We start from the raw sequence: 25,688 nt of genomic DNA, 5'->3' as shown, positions 1-25,688 counted from the left end.
AAAATAAAGTACTATCTATCTAATGCTTTTATATACGACATATAGGCTAACAGGGGAAATTTATGCCCGTTAGCCTGTATGTCGATGTGTCATCCAACTGACAGGGCAAAATATATTTTCAACAAATAAAACCTATGTGGATATGGGTAGTGTCAGTGCCTATTTCGTTCTCAATATGCAGATACGCTGGGGAAATGGGTTCCAACATTAGCACGGCTAATTGTGGTTTCTGGTACTGTATGTGCATCAGGCACATATGGGCTGGTATTTGCTTGGCACAATATAATGCATTACATGTCAGGATTTTCTACTTTGTGTATTGACATGGTAGTAGGCTATATGATTTATGCGTAACGTGGGTTGGCTCATAGAATTGCACTCTGCACTGAAAGATGGTGATGTGCGTACATGGAAGAGAAAGCAATGCAGTCAGGTTGGATGCAACATGGAGTTATGCTGAACGAAATGTGGCGGTAATTTTACTGTTGGCCTTGGCTTGCCATCAAAGTAGGCCTATGCGATATATAATATATTATATATTTCTATATACAATATAATTCGATGGTGGTTTGTGCGGTCAAACTAGACATTTTAGCAGGGTAATGCCCACAATCTGTCCCGACTCCCGACTAAAATATTGCTGCGTAACTTTATAAATACATTTGGCTAATCGATGAGGTGGCGACTTGTCCAGGGTGTACCCCGCCTTCCGCCCGATTGTAGCTGAGATAGGCTCCAGCGCCCCCGCGACCCCAAAGGGAATAAGCGGTAGAAAATGGATGGATGGATGGACATCAGTAAAATGTGGCATAATTACTTAGTAAACCATCTTGCAAGAAGCATAAACAAGAGAAAGCTACAGCGTAGGACTTGTTGATTGCCATTTGAAGTTCCTTGGAGTAGGATTGGGATTGGGCTGCGTATCTGGCAACCTCAGTCATGGAGAGTGGGAGGGGACTACAGAATTTTGACCGTGATTGCAGTACCATTTCTGGCTACATTACTACGTATGGCATCTTTAACTTAAGCATGTTTAACGGTGTTATTATTGTGATATTTTCCGGATATAATTTATGTCGGTCATATTTTTTGTATCTTTTCTTCATAATGTTTTGGAGACGTGACATCATGTCATTTGTAAATGCTATGGTGGACACTGAAGATTAGGAGGACGTCTAAAATAGTTTCAAATGGATGTGTAAGGATGGAAAGATGATCTTATGTTCTCTACTGCTGCACTTTTGATGATTTCTTCACATCATCTGTGAATACAACTCATGTATTAAATCTAATTTGAAGGTGCAGGTGTCGTAGCCCTAAGTAGGCGCCCACCTGCAGGCGTGTACGATGACGCTCAGCTTGCCTTCTCGCGAGTCGAAGTAAAGCGACAACTTCACCTGCCCATTACCAGATCCACCACCAGCAGTGGCACAAGGCAGAGTCCCTCTACCGATCATCTCCACCATGCTGGACTGCAGAACCTATTGAAGAGCAAAACAAAGCTGTCCACTAGCGTTGTCCACCAAACAGTACAGTGTATGCACTACAGCCAGGCCCTCCAGGATATCGCAAGCTTTTATTGGGATTGTTGGAGCCTTAAATGTCTGGATTTTTCAGAAAGTTGCAACGTTTTAAAGCTTTTTTTTTTCCAATAATATGGTTTATGGTTTGAATTTTTTGTCGTTTATAGATTCAATTTATGACTTTATGAATTTTATCAATGTTTTGAGTGTTCCTTGTAACATTAACCTAAAAAAAGGACAGAATTTCAACAAAAACTGTAATACAAATAGAGTCAACCTCGATTTACGCAATTGGTTCTCGAACAAGGTTGGTAAATGGAAAAGTTTGTGTAGTCATGAACCTTTCTCCATAAGAAACCATGTAAATTTAAATGATGGGTTCCAGCCTCGCCAAAAGTCCAGATTTTAGTGAAGGTTTGCTCCACAGTACTGTCCATCAAACAGAGAGCGAGTGAGGCAGAGAGAAGCTCTTCAATGCAAGCAAGCACAAAATGGCTTCCGGCGGACCACACAATCAATCAATATATCAATCAATTCCTTTACTGTCATTGTCATAATAACACTTAAGTCATACATGTCAACGAGATTTTGTTTGGGCTTTGGGGAGGATTTGGTGGTAGCGGGGGTGTTTATTGTAGCGTCCCGGAAGAGTTAGTGCTGCAAGGGGTTCTGGGTATTTGTTCTGTTGTGTTTATGTTGTGTTACGGTGTGGATGTTCTCCCGAAATGTGTTTGTCATTTTTGTTAGGTGTGGGTTCACAGTGTGGCGCATATATGTAACAGTGTTAAATTTGTTTATACGGCCACCCTCAGTGTGACCTGTATGGCTATTGATCAATTATGCCTTGCATTCGCTTATGCGTGTGTAAAAGCTGCATATATTATGTGACTGGGTCGGCACGCTGTTTGTATGTAGGAAAAGCGGACGTGACAACAGATTGTAGAGGACGCTAAAGGCAGTGCCTTCAAGGCACGCCCCCAATATTGTTGTCCGGGTGGAAATCGGGAGAAATCCGGGAGAATGGTTGCCCTGGGAGATTTTCGGGAGGGGCACTGAAATTCGGGAGTCTCCCTGGAAAATCGGGAGGGTTGGCAAGTATGACAATAGTTTACATTTTAGCTTTGTCAAGAAGATGGCGAGTAGAGGGGCGTGGGTTTGGGAACAGTCAGGTATCTGATGGGTGTTATGTTGATGTTGCAGCAACGCAATGTCCAGAGCACAATTATTGAGGCGGTGAAGAGTGAGGTAATAAGATGGTCGGGGGCATTAAAGGGGCAGGCTGTTCATTTAGCAGTCTCACAGCCTGGGGATACAGACTGTGAGACATTCTGGTGGTCCTGGCGCGAATCGATCTATACCTCCTTCCAGAGGGTAGCACAATGAATGAATGAAGCGTTTGGTTTCATGAAGCACATATGGCTTGGCACAACAGTTTGTAAAAGTTTGCCAATAGTGGTGTTCCACTGTATTGATGTTTTGCTTTATACCACACAGACTGAAAGTAGACACCAGAGCTCATTGTCAAATTACTGTATTGTTTTAATCAATTTGAACTAATAATAGAAATACAGTGGAACCTCGATTTACGAACCCCTATATTTGCCAACTTTTCTATATACAATTTTTTAGATCGAGCCAAATGTGCCTGTGTGTCCCTATACCTACATTTTGGTACAGGTGCTAAAATGTATTTACCGTATTTTTCGGAGTATAAGTCGCCCCTGCCAAAAATGCATAATAAAGAAGGAAAAAAACATATACAGGTAAAAGCCAGTAAATTAGAATATTTTGAAAAACTTGATTTATTTCAGTAATTGCATTCAAAAGGTGTAACTTGTACATTATATTTATTCATTGCACACAGACTGATGCATTCAAATGTTTATTTCATTTAATTTTGATGATTTGAAGTGGCAACAAATGAAAATCCCAAATTCCGTGTGTCACAAAATTAGAATATTACTTAAGGCTAATACAAAAAAGGGATTTTTAGAAATGTTGGCCAACTGAAAAGTATGAAAATGAAAAATATGAGCATGTACAATACTCAATACTTGGTTGGAGCTCCTTTTGCCTCAATTATTGCGTTAATGGGGCGTGGCATGGAGTCGATGAGTTTCTGGCACTGCTCAGGTGTTATGAGAGCCCAGGTTGCTCTGATAGTGGCCTTCAACTCTTCTGCGTTTTTGGGTCTGGCATTCTGCATCTTCCTTTTCACAATACCCCACAGATTTTCTATGGGGCTAAGGTCAGGGGAGTTGGCGGGCCAATTTAGAACAGAAATACCATGGTCCGTAAACCAGGCACGGGTAGATTTTGCGCTGTGTGCAGGCGCCAAGTCCTGTTGGAACTTGAAATCTCCATCTCCATAGAGCAGGTCAGCAGCAGGAAGCATGAAGTGCTCTAAAACTTGCTGGTAGACGGCTGCGTTGACCCTGGATCTCAGGAAACAGAGTGGACCGACACCAGCAGATGACATGGCACCCCAAACCATCACCCAACCATGCAAATTTTGCATTTCCTTTGGAAATCGAGGTCCCAGAGTCTGGAGGAAGACAGGAGAGGCACAGGATCCACGTTGCCTGAAGTCTAGTGTAAAGTTTCCACCATCAGTGATGGTTTGGGGTGCCATGTCATCTGCTGGTGTCGGTCCACTCTGTTTCCTGAGATCCAGGGTCAACGCAGCCGTCTACCAGCAAGTTTTAGAGCACTTCATGCTTCCTGCTGCTGACCTGCTCTATGGAGATGGAGATTTCAAGTTCCAACAGGACTTGGCACCTGCACACAGCGCAAAATCTGCCCGTGCCTGGTTTACGGACCATGGTATTTCTGTTCTAAATTGGCCCGCCAACTCCCCTGACCTTAGCCCCATAGAAAATCTGTGGGGTATTGTGAAAAGGAAGATGCAGAATGCCAGACCCAAAAACGCAGAAGAGTTGAAGGCCACTATCAGAGCAACCTGGGCTCTCATAACACCTGAGCAGTGCCAGAAACTCATCGACTCCATGCCACGCCGCATTAACGCAGTAATTGAGGCAAAAGGAGCTCCAACCAAGTATTGAGTATTGTACATGCTCATATTTTTCATTTTCATACTTTTCAGTTGGCCAACATTTCTAAAAATCCTTTTTTGTATTAGCCTTAAGTAATATTCTAATTTTGTGACACACGGAATTTTGGATTTTCATTTGTTGCCACTTCAAATCATCAAAATTAAATGAAATAAACATTTGAATGCATCAGTCTGTGTGCAATGAATAAATATAATGTACAAGTTACACCTTTTGAATGCAATTACTGAAATAAATCAAGTTTTTCAAAATATTCTAATTTACTGGCTTTTACCTGTATAAGTCGCACTGGAGCCCGGCCAAACTATGAAAAAAAACTGCGACTTATAGTCCGAAAAATACGGTAGATACTTTTCAAAATAAAAGATCATGGAAAAAATTTCATTATTGGCTTCATTTTGACAAAAAAAATCTTAGGATACAATTTGGGCTTTTCTTGTTGCACTCAAAGAACAACTTACAATTGTATATATTACATATAGCCTGCCATATCGTAGGATTAGGTTGGAATAGAATAAAAAGCTTTACGGACATTGTATTAAATGGTTCAGGATTTATCTTTGCCACTCTTGGTCTGTGCTTTAAGACAAATGAAATTGTTAGTAAATACAAAAACAATACTATGTCTAAAAGTACACACTTAAGACATGTAGCAGGTAAAACACATTTGTTAAAAGTAAAACAAAAATGGTAACATTTTGTTACAAAATTCAGACATTTGACTTAGTTTGCACTACGTGGGCGATTTTTACTGCGCTAATATTTGGCATCAAGCCAAGCAGCTGTGCGCGCGTCTACGATATGTGCTAGTTAACTACATAACCTTTAATGATGCTTGTGATTCAAATGTTTACCTAAGTTTGAAGCAAAGATTGTAATACTTTAATTATGCCACCTTTTGTGAGGCATGTTTTAAAGCACTGCTGGCAGCTTGGCGCTTCCGTGTTTAAAGCACCACCCTGATGGAATGATCAGCACGAGTGAGTAACACTCCCGCGTCAATCACATTCCAATTTTTCAATAGTTATGATTTAAATGTATTTCACACATGCTATACAAATGGGCGAAAATGTTACTGTAGTTTTATCAAATTTGGATGGATTTAATTTAGGAGCAAAATGTGATGAAAGGGTTGAAATCTCTTTTCGCACATGTGCGACAGGTATTGTTTTTTTTTAAGTCGCACTGTCTTTTTTAGGCCCATTTGCAAGTAAATTTGTCGCACCGTACAATATTGACCAAGTCAAATGAATTCAATATAAATCACATGTTTTGTGTTTTATATTGATATCAAAAAGTAAACAGTGTTTTTGACATTACTTGTGTTTATTTTATTTCACAAAGTAATTACTCTAATAACCATTCATGTGACATAGCATTTTGTTAAACGTTTTATGGTGTATAATTAATTCCTAAACGACAGATTTCTGCTCAAACTCTCAAAGGATCTGTCCCGATACAGCTTGTACATGTACACACATTAGTACATGTAAATGTATGTACATAAAATATATATATCATAAATTTGAGATAAAAGCATCATGTAATAAAAAAAGATGACACGCCGATACCATCTTGCAAAATGTTCACATTTATTTTTATTTATTTATAGTATTATTTAGTTTCTGCCATATTACTTTGTATGTAATGCTTGTGTTGCTTTCATATGCACATTCAACTTTCTACTTGAGGTACATATATACGTTTTGAATGTGTTTGTGGGTTGTTTTTTTTTTAATAAAACTCGGTTAAAGGATTTCAGTATAAGTAGTTTCTGAAAATTTTGAGCACATTTAAAATTACCGCGATAATAATGATAACCGTAATCATTTTGGTCACAATAACCGTGATAAGAAATGTTCATACCGTAACATACCTAGTGTGTGTGTGTATATATATATATATATATACACACACACACACACACACACACACACACACACACACACATATATACACTTTTGAGTACCTTGAAAGTAGAAAAGCGTTATACAAGTATAACCCATTATTTACTTATACATATTAGTGTGGGGAATACTGCTTCACTATACACACTTTTCTATTTACAAACCATGCTCAAGGAACAGTTAAGTTTGTAAATCAAGGTTTCACTGTAATTATAATTGCAGAAAGAAACCTCACCAAAAGCTTCCTAAATGTTTGCTGTCAGCTTTGTTGTCCACATTTTGCAGACATTCTCTTTATACGTTTTATGGTTGTCCATCCTAAACATTTAATTATGTTCCAACACATTTACCACCTCACGTTAAGAGCATTTGTAAACTGGTGAAAGTGATCTGTAGCTCTATTTTTTGTTGGTAAATGAGAAAATCAAAGATTATTATCACACTTCAACATGTCTGTCATGTACTGTAAATGCTGCCTCTTTGTTAGGTCAGCATTGCAAATGAAAACATATTCTTACTGGACTTACCCTGGTTAAATAATGGTTGAATAAATATATAAATACATGACAACTATGAAGTGTGTTGCTAATTGTTTGTATGCTACATTACCCAAAGGCTAAGAGCTGTAGACAGGAAACAGAGGTGTCTAAGCTTTGAGGGAACATGTTGCTCTTCCTGCTTCGTCTACACCAGAAACAAACTTTGATTAGACAGTTTATGTGCGCGTTTGAGCCCCACGCTGATACAAATTTGATTGGCCAAAATGTGCGGGGAAATTGTGGGCATTGGACAAAGTTGCGATGTTGCACATTTATCGCGAGGATGGGTTGAATTTTAAGTGAATTGCCGCCACTGCGACTTAATGACATCCTGGAGGGGACTGTGTAGCGTGCTCGGTGTGTATCGGACTTGTGTTTTCAAGCCAACCTTGAGTTCAAGCCTGAGCAGGACTTCACTGTCAGCTGTTGCTCCATCCAGATGGAACCATTGATCCAGGACCAGCTGTGGCTCAGCCAGCAGTTCCTTGACGGCGACCACCAGCGAACCTATGGGTTGGTCCCAGCCGCTGGACAACTGCAACACAAATTCTAACATGAGCATGGCTACTTATTAGCACAGCTAACAGTAAACATGTCATCTTGCGTTACCTTGAGCACAAGCATCTGCTGTTTAGGATCCCGCACAAGGAAGTAGAAAGACTCCCCCCACTGAGGATTGGTTGTGCGGTCACACAGCTGGACAAACAAAGAATAACCAACAGATAAATGCCATTTTCCATGGTGTATTGATTCACCCTGTAAGAGTCTCACATTGCTTTTGTAGATTGTGTCTCCAAGAACAAGCTCTGCTCCTGCTTTGGGTTCCTTTCCACTCTTCTTCAGCTGGGAAAGCGGACATCATTTATGAGGACTCTCTTAACAGCAACTCCAGATTATGATGATGATGTCAACAGGCGACTTACAGGTAATGAACGTGCTCGCTCCACATGGACAAAGAGCAACGCGGCAGAGGGGAGCGCTTTGTTCTTGAAAGCCTGGAGAGACTGAAGCTGCAGTACCTGCAAGTGCCAGAGATCACATCTTCATTGTATCGCATTCAACCTAAAAAATGAGGAACGCCTCTCTGTATGATGCAGATTCAAACCTGGTCAAGTTGGACGACATGCGACACGGTAGGAACCCACTCCAGGATCAAGTGAACCCGCCCGGACTTCACATCATTCAAGGTGTACCACTGTAACAACAAGTATGGTTAGCCACAGAAGCTAAGCTAACATACTTGTGTGTATGAGAAACCTGGTCTATGAACTGTGATCGCATGACATCGCTGAGTTTCACACTCAACCTGAGAGACGTGACAAACATCACAATTAGTAATTCATCCACCAGTTGAAGTTATTGATGGACAAACAGAAGAAGGTACGACACAAACCTGCCCAGAAAGTCATCAGAATCTAAATCTTTATCAAAAGCTTCAAGTTGGATGTTCTGGACATCGCAGCTCTTCAAAACCACCTTTACGGAGAACACAAAACAACAAATCTTGAGTGTCAATATCATGTGACTGATTTTTAAATAGCCACCAGTTTTATTGTATTTTAACTACCAAGCTATATCACAAAAAAAGACGCCATTTTACTCAAGGGTTTGCACTACATTGGTGTTACCATGAGAGCAGACACTTCCTTCTCGCTCTCCCTGTACCCCCGGCCTTGCTGGCCAGGGGGAGTTGGCTCTTTTGCCCCAGCTGGCAAAGCTGGGCTTGGTTGGGTTGGATCAAAACAATAGTGTAATATCCACTTCTTCATAGCTGACTTAAAGCATCAGGCGGTTCAGCAGGGTCCATTGATGGCGTGGCAAGTCTTCTCCTTTGACACTGCTTCCCAGGTCCTGAATGTGATGTTGGATGTGACACAGCCCAGCTGTCTCCCACGTGTGTGCCGTTAAGAGATGGTGCTGTTGTGTATGACGTGTGCAACAGAAGCAGAGTGAACGCAGTCGAGCTAGAGTTTGGGTGTCAAAACGTGAGTTGTCGCAAACAGATTTTTGGCATCGCATCATGGTGACAGATTTAGGGCCAAATTTCTCAAACGACCGTACCATTCAAGTTTATAATGTCGCCAAACATCTTCCTCAAAAATATGTCTAAATAACGTTTGGTTTTTTAGTTTTTGGTCCTCAATTATGTTTTGATTACTTTTTAAATGAATACTATGTGGCATCGCAGTTTTGAATTTGCTTTACTGCAGTAGGAGATTTTAGTAGTGAATGTAGTCTTTGTTTACTCTTTAAAAGTGATTATTTATAGTGAATACAAATCTTTACATAACTTGTAAAATATTGATAACACATTATTTTTCATTATCTATTGATAAACCTACTTGAACTTCATTTTAATTGGTTGTATCTTTTAAGCTGACACTCAGGCTCCCATTGCCAAATCTACTTCTGTTCACCAAGGGTGTTAATAGTATACTCACTAGGCTGCAGTCAGTCCTATAACCTCTGGCGTGTTACGCCAGTAATTAGGGCTGCAACTAACGATTAATTTGATGATCGATTAATCTGTCGATTATTACTTCGATTGATCGATTAATAATCGGATAAAAGAGACAAACTACATTTCTATCCTTTCCAGTATTTTATTGAAAAAAACCCGACATACTGGCGCCATGTTCTTTCAACTTGCCAAATAAAACAAGGAAAATGTTACAAAAATGCACACTTTTGACACCCCTGCTATAGATAATAAAAAATTAAATCTGATAAATGTATGGATAAAAAGCAGAGCCTGACGACGCATGCGCGTTTATGACAACTCTTTCGCTCTCTCTGTCTCTCCCCTTCCCGCACGAATGCTGCTGCACACACAATTTGTTGTGTTTTTAACCTTCTTAACCCTGAACGTACATTGAAAATACACGCAACCCTAACTCAAAATGCCGGACATTTGAGGCATTTGGTCAGGACCATACGTCCTCTTTTCACCGGACATGTCATCTTTTGCGGGGCTGTCAGGGCGGAGTTTCTTAAATGCCTCAAATGTCCGGCATTTTGAGTATTGTTTACACAACGTGCAGTACGCTACTTAATATGTCCGTGTGGAAACTCGTTTGGTACACTTCTGCACCGAAACGAAACCCCTGTACCGAAACGGTTCGATACAAATACACGTACCGTTACACCCCTATTATTTTGATTATTGTTTCTCAGCTGTTTGTAAATGTTGCAGTTTATAAATAAAGGTTAAAAAAATAAGATAAAATAAAAAATTAAAACGTGGCCTCTGCGCATGCGCATAGCATACATCCAACGAATCGATGACTAAATTAATCGTCAACTATTTTTATAATCAATTAGTTGTTGCAGCCCTACCAGTAATATTAAAAAGCCAAATGAGGCCACATACAAAATCTTAAGTATGGCGTTTACCTCATACATCTCGTTCCATGTGGGGTTGAGGTTCTCCTTGATGACATGACTCTTGAATGTAACACTTCCAACGCTGACTTTGACATAGGGGTCACTCTTGCCTTTCACCATGCCACCCATCAAGTTGTCCTTGGCGACCAGACTCTGAGCCTCCAGCAGGTGAATCCTCAGCAGCCCCTACACAGGATGCAGATGTTAGAAAAGTGTTGATAATCAGAATAAAAAGACCAGGAAATCTAGGATTTAGCCATTGTGTTTGCTGTGAATGCGGTAGGACATGAGGTATACATTAATTTAGGACCAAAAACAAAACAAAGACACCTCAGTGGCAAAGTCCGGGCTGGGGGTGCAGGTGTTCTGTGGACAAACGTCATCTTCTGGCTTGGAGGGTTCAGCAGGATGACTAGTCACTGAGGACCAGGCCAGGTCATCCAAACCAGCACTGCACACACACACACGGAAATGTAAACATGTTTCTTGTGTTCTGACACCACAATCTTGTTATCCCGATACACTCACTCATCAGCTGTCACTTCCTGTTTAGGAACTCCTAGGTCCGACTGTGGGTCATGCAGCTCTTCTTCTGCTGGGTCCTCCACCAACTAAGACAGATTTAATGACGCTTCAAAAGGTGAACAAACACAAGCGTGTGTGATATAGGACTCACCGCAGCATCAGAAGGCTGAACTGTGATGGTCCCCACATCGTCTTCCACTGCTTCCGAGTGCTTCAGCTGACTGGTTAGTGCAGAAATACTGTGGTGGTAAAACAAACAGATAACAGCTCACATCAAAAAGTATCGAGATTGAATTGATTAGTTTGTAGCCGGAGTGTGAAATGCAATAATAATAATAATAAAGCACTGACTCATCCAATGGCAGCTTTGAGCCACCTTCCTTCTCTTTTGAAGCGGGACCACAAGGCTGTGGAGCGTCAGTCATCCTCGAGTTCAAGATCTGTCAGCAATAAAACATCCTAGTCAATATTCTGTGTTTGATAAGCAATATCACCATATTGTAAAAAGGATGATCCAGCTTATATGGGAGGACTTGAAAGGTGTTCTGATCAGGGTTTTTTATTCATTAATGACATTGGCTGATTTCGATCACATGTATTAACTTCTTGATCAGAATTATAAACATAAAAAACACAGGAGGACATTTAAAAAAAATATCAACACAATATTTAAACTCATTATTCTCTTTTATTGCATACAATTGTTTCAGTAAAATAAAATCGATAACTGAACAAAGGCAAAAACGATCTAGTACGCTTTTTTCGTCAAAGTTCTCCAGTGTCCAGGCTGAGTTGGTAAACCATAACAAAAACATTATGTTATCCTCTCGAGACCAGGGGTCTTCAACGTTTTCCAAGCCAAGGACCCCCCAACTGAAGGAGAGATGGAGCGGTGAAGCACAATTTATATATCCTGTATAAAATTGTGTTTTTAAATTAAATTGGTAATCAAGGTACTTTCTTAATATGCAATACTTAGATATTCAAATAATGCTACCAATAGTTATCTGACAGCTAAAGTGCTAATGGATAGCTGGCAGCATGCGTCGCACAGCTGACAACTAGAGCGCTAATCGCTAGCAATCAACTGGCGCGGTAATAACTATCAGGCAGCGAGCGAGCTAATCGCTATATACTGTATCTCAAATGGTAACATGAATACAACAATATCATTCTTCAGGTTTTCTCTTTAAACTGCAAGTAACTGCCACTATTTCTAAACTAAACTAGAGTGTGTTGGATCAATATTCGTGTTTATTTAAATACATCAAAATGTGTGGGAAAATTACATCGGCTTATAAAAAAATATTACATTCTCATCAACCAAAAACTTCACAACCTCTGCAGTTAATAACTGCTTTCTTTCTGCTGTTCCATCTACACTTCTTAAGCACTCATTTCTTCTTAGCTGCTCCTGCTTGCTCTTACTGGGTGTGTAACAAGTTTAGCATTGTACTCCAGTGATAGTAATACTTGTGAGAAATGTAGTTTATTTGCCGCAATAGAGGTGATGATCATTACGTTAGAGGAGCTCCACACTGTGTATAAACGTCTTAACCAAACAATGTGTTTATTATTGCTGTTTTCTTTAATGGTGTATAACGGCAAGCTAAAAAACATTTTAGTCATTTGATTACACCTCATGACAAAAGTGAGCCATATTATGTTTGAATAAAGCACAATGTTTCAAAGCAATATCTTAGTTTATAAGTGTCTCTCATGTTCTGGCTGCATTATTGTCCCACCTTAAGTTCAGCCCTGAGTAGGATCTCACTCTCAGGCAGGGCTCCATCCAGATGCATCCACTGATCCCGGACCAGCTGAGGTTCTGACAGGAGCTCCTTCACAGGAACCACAAGTGATCCCATTGGCTGGTCCCAGGCACTGGACAGCTACGACGACAGCATCGCATGTCACACTTGGTCAGTAAAGATATGCTGTAAATAGCCCGTATTAATATTTTACTGTACCTTGATGACCAGCATCTCCTCAGCAGGGTCACGGATTAAAAAGTAGAAAGCCTCGTTCCACTCAGGTGATCTGGAGCGATCACAAACCTTCACACACCATTGAAGTAATATACATTAGTTTTATTACTAACCCCTTTTAGTTCTGTCATTTGTTTGGACACAAATGTAAAGTAAAAAACATGCTTTGATGTGTAAGACAAAAGTTCAGAGTAGTCTTGGTAGCACAGTGTGGCGTCTATGCTAATCAACTTTGCAATGAATATGTGAAAAATATGCGCATCTGACTAAAAAGTAAGTCTGGAGCAATGGTCAATGTGTATTTATGGATTTAAAATGTTGACTATACAATTGCCAATGTAACAGTTTTAATATCTCTCTTGCAAGACTGGTGAGTTTTATTCATGCTTATGTCTGCAACTGATCTAACATTTGTGTTTACAGCGCCTGAATTGTATCCTGGAATGATGCATATCATTCAACTAAGCTTTCAAAGATGTATAACACGTTTAGACAAATCTGCTTTGTCATTAATGGCGGGCCATCAGAACAACAATTTAATCTGCTCTCTGCTTTTTGATTATACCATAAAGCTCCGGAAGAAAAAGACGCTTTACTAACCAATAAATAACTATTGTGAAAATGTTTTAACCTCACTTACAGCTGACATGCATACAATAAAACATGCTGTATTTGTCATACCTTTGTTTTGTAGCTAGTGTTGCCAAGAACAAGCTCCGCACCAGCCTTAGGCTCCTTTCCACTTTTCTTAAACTAGACACAGAAGCACAAAGTGTTTGTACTTGCCAACTATTATGGAGCGGACTTCCCAGTTTCTCCTTTTAGAAAACCCCGACAAAGGGTTGACTTACAGGTAAAAGGTGCGCTCTATCCACATGAACAAACAACAGCGCTGCAGAGGGAACAGTCTTGTTGGTAAAGGACTGCAAGGATTGCAACTGCATCACCTGCAAGGTGGATCAATCACTTAAAAAAATACTCTTAAGAGAGAAATAAATAATAAATGAATGTTACAAAAATAATTGCATATGAGGACATTCAGGGGAGATGTTGCACACAAATGGCACATTTAGGCTGCTTTTGCGCTTGTAGATCAGGGGCCGTATTTATCAAGCGAATTAGAGTGCCATTTTACTCTTAAGTCCTGAGAATTTGCGAAATTTAGTCCTACTCTCAAACTTAAGAATAAAAGCTATTTATCAACTTTCTTAAGTCTAAGAATCACTCCTACTCTCCACGATATTTAAGAGACCTTCAGAGGTGTCCTAAGTGGTTAGGAGTTGCCAGCGGGGGATGGCACTGAGGCGAGAGAGACGTGCGCGAACGTTCAGGGAGCGGAAGGATGTCCTGGCTTTGTTTGATGACGAGCAGCTGATCAAACGGTATCGTTTAGACAGAGCGGGTATTATTTTCGTCACAGATTTAATAAGGGGCGTCATCTCATCAGCAACATCACGCAGCTGAGCTTTCACAGCAGAACTAAAGGTCATCACAATGCTTCGATATCTCGCCACTGGGAAAATTAATTGGAAAGAAAAGGAAACATTTATTTTTGATTCATTGCCAATATTGTTTGTTTTGAATTATTTTGTAGTTTATTGTCAAAATATACACTCCCATTGTCCACTTAAATATTTCTAAGATATTTCTTTATTCTTAGACAAGGGATTCCCTTCCGTGATTGGTCATTTCTATGGACACAGAAATGACGTCACCTAAAATTCCGTTTACGGCACATAGTAATGTCGTAATTCAGCTCTGAGTGTGACACTTAAGATTCAGTCCTACACTTCGCTGAAAGTGTGAGTAAGACGCTTGATAACTAACTTTTAAGTGCAGCTTTCAGCGAAGAATTTCTTTACTCATAAGTCAACTCTTAGCAGACTTCTTAGGAGTAATTCTACAACGCTTGATAAATACGGCCCCAGTACTCCAGCACGCAACACAAATGGAAAAAAGAAGATTCCTGTACTTTTGGCATGTGATTAAATACTGCACATCATTAAGAATTAGTTTTTGTGATGTAATTTAAATATTCCAAACCAAAATATAATCTGCTGGATTAAATATGTATCTGTATCACACACACACACACACACACACACACGAGACGGCACTTTCAACACATTTTCTCTTCTTAAATATTTATCATGTCAGCATTATTTGTAACACTACTCCATGTCTTTGATCTGGGAACCGCTAGGGTTCACTTGTAAGCGAACCGAATCCCATCGCTGCTTGTTTGGTGCATTCTATGGTCCTGATGGTCAGGTTCAGACTTGGGCCAAATAAACGGTACTAGCAGAGCAAACACACCACATTTTCTTTTGACCAGCGCTGCCCCTTTCCACATTTTGTTATGTTACAGCAGGGGTCGGGAACCTTTTTGGCTGAGAGAGCCATGAAAGCCAAATAATTTAAAATGTATTTCCGTGAGAGCCATATAATAATTTTTTTAACACTGAATACAACTAAATGCGTGCATTTTTAAGTAAGACCAACATTTTTTGAGTATAATAAGTCTCTCATTCTTTTTAATAACATTGTTATTCTGAAGCTAACCAATAATAAATAAAATACTTCTTACCATTAATGCGACTTCTTGAACAGGTGCGGTAGAAAACGGATGGATGGATTAAAATGCATGAGAATGTTTTATATTTGGAACGTTATTTTTAACACTGTGATTACCAGCGGAATTATTCAGTACTTATCCTGTTAAGTAATGTCAGCTAAGATTTATCTGAGAGCCAGATGCAGTCATCAAAAGAGCCACATCTGGCTCTCGAGCCATAGGTTCTCTACCCCTGTGTTACAGCCTTATTCCGAAATGGAATACATTAATTTTTCTCCTCAAAATTCTACAAACAACACCCAAAAATGACAAAGAGATAAGTTTAACTAAAAAAAAAGTTTTCTACTTTAGTAAAAATAAAAATAAAAATCACATGTACATGAGTATTCACTGCTTTTGCTCAATACTTTCTTGATGCATTTTTGGCAGCAATTACAGCCTCAAGTATTTTTGAATATGATGCCACAAGCTTGGCACACCTATCTTTGGCAGTTTCGTCCCTCTCAAGCTTCATCAGGTTGAATGAGAAGCATTGCTGTCATCTAGGAAGTCTCTGTACAAGACCAAAGGCTGTGAATACTTACTGTATGTACATGTGATTTTTTAGTGTTAATACATTTGCAAGATGAACAATAAAAAAAGCTTTTCACATTGTCATTATGGGCTATTGTGTGTAGAATTTTCTGAATCAGAATCAGAAGTACTTTATTAATCCCAGAGGGGAAATAAAAAAAGGACAAAAATGCATTATTTCATTTTGGAAAAAAGCAGGTGTGGAAAAAGTGATGCGCTGGTTCGGTCAAAAGGAACTGTGGTTGGTTGCTCTGCTAGTATCCTTTATTTGGTACATGTCTGAACTTGATAGTGAATACTTTCCGAATGCACTGTATGTTGAGGGATTGTGGGTATATATTAGCATCCTTGCCAAAATATGGTATATTAATAAAAAAATAAAAAATTGTAAAACAAACAAAGCTTTTCTTACTTTGTCCAGTGCGCCATGATGAGACACTGCTTGAACCCACTCCAGTATGAGGCGAACACGACCAGACTTCACCTCATTCAAAGAGTACCACTGCAAAATAACAAAACAGGTACTGAGCCACAGCACGGTGACACACCACGCCATCCAGTGAGCGACTGACTCCACTTACCTGGTCCGTGTACTGGGAGCGGATGATGTCGGCCACATTGACGTCGCACCTGCACAATAGGGACACAGTTACAAACCTGAATAGTTTTTCATGTTTTGTTGCACCCTCACCTTCCTAGAAAGTCATCTTTGTCCATGTCTTTGTCATAAAGCTCCACATTTACTTCCTGGCCTGGCCGAGGCCTCAGCACTGCCTGTTGGAGCCCAAAGACAAAGCAGCAAGCGATGATCACAAGAAACAGCAAAGCAAGGATCCTTTATATGTTGTTAATATTGTGACATGACAACATCGTGATCTCTGCATATTTAGTCAGTAAACATCCAACTGGTTTCAAATAATAGTTGACACAAGGTAATAATATGTATTGTACAGTATATAGGTCCTGACACTTTAAAGCAGAGGTCGGCAACCCAAAATGTGGAAAGAGCCATATTGGACCAAATATACAAAAAAAAGATCTGTCTGGAGCCGCAAAAAATTAAAAGCCTTATATAAGTGTTATAATGAAGGCAACACATGATGTACCGTATTTTTCGGAGTATAAGTCGCACCGGAGTATAAGTCGCACCTGCCGAAAATGCATAATAAAGAAGGAAAAAAACATATATAAGTCGCACTGGAGTATAAGTCGCATTTTTGGGGGAAATGTATTTGATAAAACCCAACATCAAGAATAGACATTTGAAAGGCAATTTAAAATAAATAAAGAATAGTGAACAACAGGCTGAATAAGTGTACATTATATGACGCATAAATAACCAACTGAGAACATGCCTGATATGTTAACGTAACATATTATGGTAAGAGTCATTCAAATAACTAAAACCTATAGAACACGCTATACGTTTACCAAACAATCTGTCACTCCTAATCGCTAAATCCCATGAAATCTTATACGTCTAGTCTCTTACGTGAATGAGCTAAATAATATTTGATATTTTACGGTAATGTGTTAATAATTTCACATATAAGTCGCTCCTGAGTATAAGTCGCACTCCCGGCCAAACTATGAAAAAAAAACTGCGACTTATAGTCCGAAAAATACGGTAAGTGTCTATATTAGCTATATTAGCCTACTATCACAGGCTGACGCAAATCTTTGTTGACAGAAATGTTGTATTCTAATTTTTATTCTACACATTTTTGCAACATTGGAAATCATTAGTAAAACGGAGGCTTCTCACAGGATGAGATAACTTCTGGAAATGAGTGGCTCAGAATGGCCAAAGGTATAGATGTGTGTGTCCAACTTTAAGGAAACGGCAGGCTGTCTTCTTCTAATGGATTTATAACAATCTTTGCAAGCTCGGTAACGTTTGCTGTGGTCTGGAACAACATGGCACACAAACAACTATGAGAAATGCAGGCAATATTACATACAGAAAATGTGTCATGAGACATGTAAATATAAATTAAATACACAGAGGGCATAAGTAAAGGAAATTAAATGAGATCAAATATACCTACAAACGAGGCATAATGATGCAATATGTACATACAGCTAGCCTATCTAGCATGTTAGCACCGATTAGCTTGCTGTCATGCATTGACCAAATATGCCTGATTAGCACTCCAACAAGTCAATAACATCAACATAGCTCACCTTTGTGCATTCACGCACAGCATAAAAAGTTTGGTGGACACAATGAGACAAAGAAGGAGTGGCATAAAACATGTCTTTCTGTGGCAGTGTCGGAGAAAGTTGTACATGTAAACAAATTACGGTAGTTCAAGGACCGCTGAAATTAGTAGGACAAAACGGCGCTCGCCAAATACTCTCATCAGTGAAGCATGTCTAATATAAACAGTGGGATTTTTCTAACAATTAAGGTTTGTGTCATATTTGTCCTCTGACAGAAACCATAGTAAAACAAAAAATATATATATTTTTAAATCTTTTTCCATTTTCACACATCTTTGAAAAAGCTCTAGGGAGCCACTCGGGCGGCGCTACAGCCGCAGGTTGCTGACCCCCGCTTTAAAGGAACTACAGATGGTTGAGCAATGTCAGCTGGGATAGGCTTCAGCTTAATGAATGAAAGCATGCTAAGCACCTGATACATCTCGTTCCAGATGGGGCTGAGCTGCTCCTTGATGACGTTGCTTTTAAATGTGACGTCTCCGACGGTGACCTTTGCATAGGGGTCACTCTTGCCCTTCTTGAAACCCCCCATGAGGTTGTCCTTGGCAACCAGATCTTGAGCCTCCATGAGGATGATTCTCATGAGGCCCTACAGGGAGAATGGTAATTTGACACACATTGTGAATACATCCAGATGATTTTTTTCATTTCAAGTGACAGGGGATGCAGGGATGGGTACCTTTCACATCATTTGACTCGATACAGTAGCAATTCTTGGTACATGGGAATTGATACCGGTACTCACGGTACCAATTTTCGATACTGTTGTGTGTGTTGTTGTGTTTAAAAATGTTAATTATTTAGTAATACAACATTATTTTTATTTAACACTTGACACAGAGATGATAATAAATGTGCTGTCTCGTTTCTTTACATTTCTGAGTCTCCTTTGCAAGTGTTATATAGAAGACTTTGCGCGCAGTTGCAATTCCAAGACATTAGATGGCAGTAGTGCATAGACTATGGCAGAGTTGTATATAAAGAGAGTATGGCCAACTCGGTTTCAGGCGATCTCCTCAATGATTGGTCAAAAGAGACTCACATGACTACAGGGCACCATGACTACTACTGACTTTGAGCTAATGCTATTTGTTTGCGACGGTTCCTCGTTACTTTTTCCATCCATCCATCCATTTTCTACCGCTTGTCCCTTTTTCGACCGGTAAAAATAGCCTGTTGTGCAGCATGAGGCTGATCCACCCACGAGAATTGTGGAAAGCTTTTATATCGCTTTCCTAACATGTATGGGAAGTGAAGGTTCGCCATCAACACTGGAGTTAATGAAGATTTTGGGCAAATTGACGGAAATAAATATTTTTTTTCTGTGTATTTTTTTACTTTTACTGCACCGTGGGTGCCTTCTATAGAGCCTGCTGGTCACAAAACACTGCAGGAATGTAGCAGCAGAGTGCGTCAAATACAGCCACAAAATTATACTTTCACAAGTATGTTTAGAACTATATGTAGACTTTTTGTTTTAGTTTATTTCGTCAGAATAACTAACGTCAAAACGACAGCAAGTGCATGCATCTGGGCACATGGCATTGTAGCAGTCATGTGCCTGTTGTTTAGTTGGCCATACTCTGTATACACCACTCTGATTATGATGCGATGCCGTAGACAGGAATTAATCTTTACCATTATGCTAAATGTGCCAGTCCTGTCTTTTGTTGAGTCCTACAAAGTGTTTATACTTTAAGTATTGAACTTAATAAACAACAGCGGTCTGTTGTACCGCACAGCTTGTTGTAGTTTTCACTACCAACTTTGGAGGTGTTGAAATCGCCATATAGAATCGATAATGCTAATCGGTAGCATATATATGGCATATCCAATGTAAATTAGCATCGAGCTAGCGCATTTTAAAAGTGGTGGAACCTTACTGTACTTTTGAGTGCTTTCTATTGGGCACGCTTGCCTTGTTTGCATGAAAAATGACAACACTACTTATAGGCGATCCAACTTGTTTCCCTGCCAAGTGTCTGAGCCAATGCCTAGTCTGTTACCGGAGGTGACATCACGTGCAACAATGGTATTGAAATATGGATTTTGGAAATTCTGTAAGTAACGATAAAAGTACATAATCTGGTACCCATCCCTAGCACCAAGAACTCTTGCTTCTATGAACTACACTATATAGACTAGTCTATTTATTATTCAAACAGGTCATTTGTAGTTAATTTTCCCTTCCTGTAAGACAGCTGACCCAAATATGAGAAAGCATTTTTTTCTTAGAATAAAAGTCAGAAAAAGATGGCTTGTATTATTTTCGGGGTCTAGAGATACTTATATGCAAACCACCAGGTGGCGCATTACGGCTTCTCTCCAAGAGAGTTGAAGCTTTTCTTCCTGTCACTTACACTCACACATTAATGACTGGGACACAAGAGAACCCCTGAAAAAAGTGCCTCATAAATTGTTGGCAAAAAGAAGGGAAGTTATGATGCAAATTTTAAGACAAAGGTGATCAATGAATCTGAATATTATGACGGAAATACACTATATTGCCAAAAGTGAGTGAGTGAGTAAGTATTTGGCCACCTGTCTTGACTCACATATGAACTTGGAAGTGCAATCCCATTCCTAACCCATAGGGTTCAATATGATGTTGGTCCACATTTTGCAGCTATAACAGCTTCAACTCTTCTGGGAAGGCTGTCCACAAGGTTGCGGAGTGTGCTTATAGGAATTTTTCACCATTCTTCCAAAAGTGCATTGGTGAGGTCACACACTGATGTTGGTCGAGAAGGCCTGGCTCTCAGTCTCTGTTCTAATTCATCCCAAAGGTGTTCTATCGGGTTCAGGTCAGGACTCTGTGCAGGCCAGTCAAGTTCATCCACACCAGACTCTGTCATCCATGTCTTTATGGGCCTTGCTTTGTGCACTGGTGCACAGTCATGTTGGAAGAGGAAGGGGCCCGCTCCAAACTGTTTCCCACAAGGATGGGAGCATGGAATTGTCCAAAATGTTTTGGTATCCTGGAGCATTCAAAGTTCCTTTCACTGGAACTAAGGGGCCAAGCCCAACTCCTGAAAAACATCCCCATACCATAATTCCTCCTCCACCAAATTTCATACTCTGCACAATACAGTCCGAAATAGATAGATAGATAGTACTTTATTGATTCCTTCAGGAGAGTTCCCTCGGTAAAATTAAAATTCCAGCAGCAGTGTACAGAGTTTAGATCGAATTTAAAAAGTAAAAAGTAAATAATGGGGGTATAAATGGAAACAAAATAGAAAAATATTACAATAAGAATAAAAATAAAAAGCAACAATGAGAATAAAAATATAACAGTAAAATTAGAATATAACAAGAGAAACTAGACAGTAGTGACCATGTTATGAAAAAGTATTGCACTGTTATTGTTTTGCATCCCCTGTCATCTGAGTACCCCCCCCCCCCAGAGAGGAGTTGTACAGTCTAATGGCGTGTGGGACAAAGGAGTTTTTGAGTCTATTAGTCCTGCACTTGGGATGAAGCAGTCTAGCACTGAACAGGCTCCTCTGGCTCCTGACAACGGTATGCAGAGGGTGACTGGCATCATCCAGGATGCTCACTAGTTTTTGTACCGGATGTACCAGAATGTAGCGTTATCCTGGCAACCTACAAACCCAGACTCGTCCATCAGATTGCCAGATTGAAAAGCGTGATTCATCACTCTAGAGAAGGCGTCTCCACTGCTCTAGAGTCCAGTGGTGACGTGCTTTACACTACTGCATCCCACACTTTGCATTGGGCTGTGTGATGTATGCCTTAGATGCAGCTGCTCGGCCATGGAAACCCATTCCATGAAGCTCTCTGCGTACTGTACGTGGGCTAATTTGAATGTCACATGAAGTTTGGAGCTCTGTAGCAACTGACTGTGCAAAAAGTCTTTGCACTATGCGCTTCCCCCTCTCTGTCAGTTTACGTGGCCTACCACTTTGTGGCTGAGTTGCTGTTGTTCCCAAACTCTTCCATTTTCTTATAATAAAGCCGACAGTTGACTTTGGAATATTTAGGAGCGAGGAAATTTCACGACTGGATTTGTTGCACAGGTGGCATCCTATGACAGTTCCACACTTGAAATCACTGAGCTCCTGAGAGCGGCCCATTCTTTCACAAATGTTTGTAGAAACAGTCTCCATGCCTAAGTGCTTGATTTTATACACCTGTGATTAGGACACCTGATTCTGATCATTTGGATGGGTGGCCAAATACTTTTGGCAATATGTGTATGACTTCACAGATATTGAAAGTTTAAGAAAAAATGTTTTTGGTCTTAAAAATATATCAAAACAAGTCTTAAAGAAGAAGGGTTGCTCTAATGCTACTTTGTCCATACAATTGACTTTAGCATCATTGTTTAATGGCTGATATTACCTCACTGGCAAAGCTGAGGTCTGGGGAAGTATGAGGAGGTTTCACCAGCGCAGGACTTGATGATTCCTGCTTTGTATCATCCAATACGTCAGCAGCAGATGTCTCAACATGGACGTCTTCATGCAAAGTTGCTTGGGGGACAAGAGTCTCTACAGCAGGGTCCACGCAGCTCGATCTAAAAACAAAAATGCAGCACAAAAATCAAACAAGACCTGAGACTAGTTAGTTGTACGGACGTATATAAAGAGCGCTCACCTTTGCGTCACATCCGCCTCACTCTTCTGCTGCTCAGGAGTGTGGTCAGATTCTTCGGACGTGAATTTAGTCTTGTGGCTCACACGGAGACATTTGCTCGGAATCAGCATCTGCAACAATTTATTGTTAGTTGTGGAGGGACTAAAGAGCTGGATGAAATATTTCTCACCTTGAGTTCAGCTCGAAGAAGAATCTGACTTTCTGGGGAGGCTCCGTCCAAATGGAACCACTGATCCAGGACCAGTTCTGGTTCTGAGAGCAGCTCTCTGATGGGGACGACCAAAGAGCCCATAGGCAACGTCCAGCTGTGGGACAGCTGAAGAAACACAAGTGTTAGGTTAACATCGAGCGTACAATGTACAGTGAAGTTTGTTCTTTGTCTTGACTTGAGGACGCGTCTATCTTTCATCAGCTTACAGGAGGTGTAATTGCATAATTTTTTCCCCATTTGACGAGTCTTAATTACGTGCATAAATCAAGTGTCAAGTGGGCGAGCGTTCCAAGTTTTTGACTTGATGAATTATTTTCAGTCTTTCCATTCATTTCTATGAAGCCGGTCCCTCCTCAAAGATCCTTCCGGGACCTCCAGTGAAGAACAGCATAAGGACCTTTGGAAACGATTTTACGCTCATAAAAAGATGTTTTATGGTAACTAACTCGCTGCATCACAAAAAACGTGGCTGATACTGAAGGACAAGGTGTTCACATGATGGCCAAAACTTCCTCCTCAGGAAGTAAAATAATGAACATTTTATATTCCTATAATTGTGACCGAATTATTACGGTTATCATTATTATTTTTATCATTACAGTAATACTGAATGTGCTCAGAAAGTTATTTAAAAGACACTGAAATCTTTTAACCATGTTTTAGACTTAGACAAACTTTATTGACCCACAAGGGAAATTGTTCCACGCAGTAGCTCAGTTACAAAGGAAATTTCATTTTCAAATAAATAAAAAGACAATATGCTTTACATGGCAGAAGAAACACTAAATATTGTTCTGTCTTCTTAGGAGTCATCCATCCATTTTCTACCGCTTATTCCCTTCGGGGTTGCGGGGGGTGCTGGAGCCTATCTCAGCTACAATCGGGCGGAAGGCGGGGTACACCCTGGACAAGTCGCCACCTCATCGCAGGGCCAACACAGATGGACAGACAACATTCACACTCACATTCACACACTAGGGCCAATTTTAGTGTTGCCAATCAACCTATCCCCAGGTGCATGTCTTTGTCATATTATTGTTAATTTGGGCTTTAAATGACAGTCTATAATCTCTATAATTAAATGATGAATGTCTTGTCAAAATCAAGTACGCCCAACGTGGGGCTCGAACCCACGACCCTGAGATTAAGAGTCTCATGCTCTACCGACTGAGCTAGCCGGGCTACTCAGCAGCATGGTGGGACACGGGTTAGTGCATATGCCTCACAATACAAAGGTCCTGGGTTCTTTCTGTGTGGAGTTTGCATGTTCTCCCCGTGACTGCGTGGGTTCCCTCCGGGTACTCCGCCTTCCTCCCACCTCCAAAAACATGCACCTGGGGATAGGTTGATTGGCAACACTAAAATTGGCCCTAGTGTGTGAATGTGAGTGTGAATGTTGTCTGTCTATCTGTGTTAGCCCTGTGATGAGGTGGCGACGTGTCCAGGGTGTACCCTGCCTTCCGCTTGAATGCAGCTGAGATAGGCTCCAGCACCCCCTGTGACCCCGAAAGGGACAAGCAGTAGAAAATGGATGAAAGTATGTTATGTATTTATGTTAGCATCTAAGTCGTTTACACTGCACATTTTTTTTGCCCTCAAGTGATACAGATTTTTTTTGTGCCACTTTTAATACTCCAAAATGCTTCAAGTCTGATCTTTTTGCATCAGATTCAGGCCACATGATCTTTTCAAATCTGACTTCGGACTAAACAGCAATGCGACCTGAATGCGACTTTTTTGTCAGCTTTGGGTGAGCTTCGTCATTCGTGTGCGCAGGAAATGACGCAACCCGCCAGCGGGAGTGGATACATCTTCACAACTCTGGTTTCGGTGAGCAGTCTTTGACACATTTTTTTGGACTAATTTTCGGTGCATCACTAGTTAATAGTGCGCAAATAAAAGGCTATATGTAATATCTGAATATATATATTTTGTATCCGAAGAAATAGCAATTGTTGAAGGACCATAATTGACTAATCTAACGTAGATCCAAGCTGATGTCCTTTCTGCCTCTACTTAACTGCCATAAAAAGTTTAGAACCCTGCCAAATATATTACACCATATACATCCAATGTATTAGTTTAATTTATTTTCACGTAAAAAAACACTCATTTTATTTTGCAGTAGTAGTGGCGATTTCTTCCTTCATTTACGGAATCCCGTCAACTTCCTTTGTTTTCACTTTATCGAGCTGCGCATGCAAGTGACGTCAAGGCCACATTGGGGCCACATTGGGGCCTGTGTTCATTTACATTGTAGTCTGATAAAGATCACTTTTTACTTGGAGTGTAAACAGTCAGATCTGGGCCACCTTGGGCTGCAGTGTAAACGTAGTCTACGATAGTTAGCAATCAGCGCGCTACCTGCCACATAGCGATTAGTGCGCCAGCTGCTTCTCCGTGAAATGAGCAGTATTACCGTGCCGCGAGTATATCGAAGTGCTGTAATTAGAGATGTCCGATAATGGCTTTTTGCCGATATTCCGATATTGTCCAACTCTTAATTACCGATTCCGATATCAACCGATACATACAGTCGTGGAATTAAC

The 25,688-nt window shown here is 40.2% G+C and overlaps 1 protein-coding gene and 1 non-coding gene across 2 annotated transcripts in view; both read right to left on the bottom strand.

Moving 5' to 3' along the window:
* The window catches only part of esyt1b (extended synaptotagmin-like protein 1b), a 72,587-nt gene that overhangs the window by 5,203 nt on the left and 41,696 nt on the right, over positions 1-25,688 (bottom strand). Inside the window, exons 25-48 of the mRNA XM_061923680.1 lie at positions 23,098-23,244; positions 22,929-23,038; positions 22,674-22,848; positions 18,721-18,897; positions 16,777-16,859; positions 16,667-16,715; positions 16,498-16,587; positions 13,789-13,884; positions 13,619-13,690; positions 12,920-13,006; positions 12,695-12,841; positions 11,301-11,389; positions 11,101-11,188; positions 10,953-11,035; positions 10,755-10,875; positions 10,434-10,610; positions 8,434-8,516; positions 8,298-8,346; positions 8,146-8,235; positions 7,964-8,059; positions 7,812-7,883; positions 7,650-7,736; positions 7,429-7,575; positions 1,333-1,481 (exon numbers count right to left, since the gene is read on the bottom strand). Of these exons, the coding sequence (XP_061779664.1) occupies positions 1,333-1,481; positions 7,429-7,575; positions 7,650-7,736; positions 7,812-7,883; positions 7,964-8,059; positions 8,146-8,235; positions 8,298-8,346; positions 8,434-8,516; positions 10,434-10,610; positions 10,755-10,875; positions 10,953-11,035; positions 11,101-11,188; positions 11,301-11,389; positions 12,695-12,841; positions 12,920-13,006; positions 13,619-13,690; positions 13,789-13,884; positions 16,498-16,587; positions 16,667-16,715; positions 16,777-16,859; positions 18,721-18,897; positions 22,674-22,848; positions 22,929-23,038; positions 23,098-23,244 (2,564 nt within the window). The remainder of the gene's footprint in view (positions 1-1,332; positions 1,482-7,428; positions 7,576-7,649; positions 7,737-7,811; positions 7,884-7,963; positions 8,060-8,145; positions 8,236-8,297; positions 8,347-8,433; positions 8,517-10,433; positions 10,611-10,754; positions 10,876-10,952; positions 11,036-11,100; positions 11,189-11,300; positions 11,390-12,694; positions 12,842-12,919; positions 13,007-13,618; positions 13,691-13,788; positions 13,885-16,497; positions 16,588-16,666; positions 16,716-16,776; positions 16,860-18,720; positions 18,898-22,673; positions 22,849-22,928; positions 23,039-23,097; positions 23,245-25,688) is intronic.
* trnak-cuu (transfer RNA lysine (anticodon CUU)) lies at positions 24,249-24,321 on the bottom strand. The gene has a single exon. It is a non-coding gene; the product is annotated as a tRNA-Lys (tRNA).

This window comes from Nerophis lumbriciformis, linkage group LG28, assembly GCF_033978685.3.
Source record: "Nerophis lumbriciformis linkage group LG28, RoL_Nlum_v2.1, whole genome shotgun sequence".
In the NCBI taxonomy this organism is placed as follows: domain Eukaryota; kingdom Metazoa; phylum Chordata; class Actinopteri; order Syngnathiformes; family Syngnathidae; genus Nerophis; species Nerophis lumbriciformis.
The sequence above is the reverse complement of the archived record's forward strand: the minus strand, read 5'-3'. Positions and strand labels throughout refer to the sequence as shown.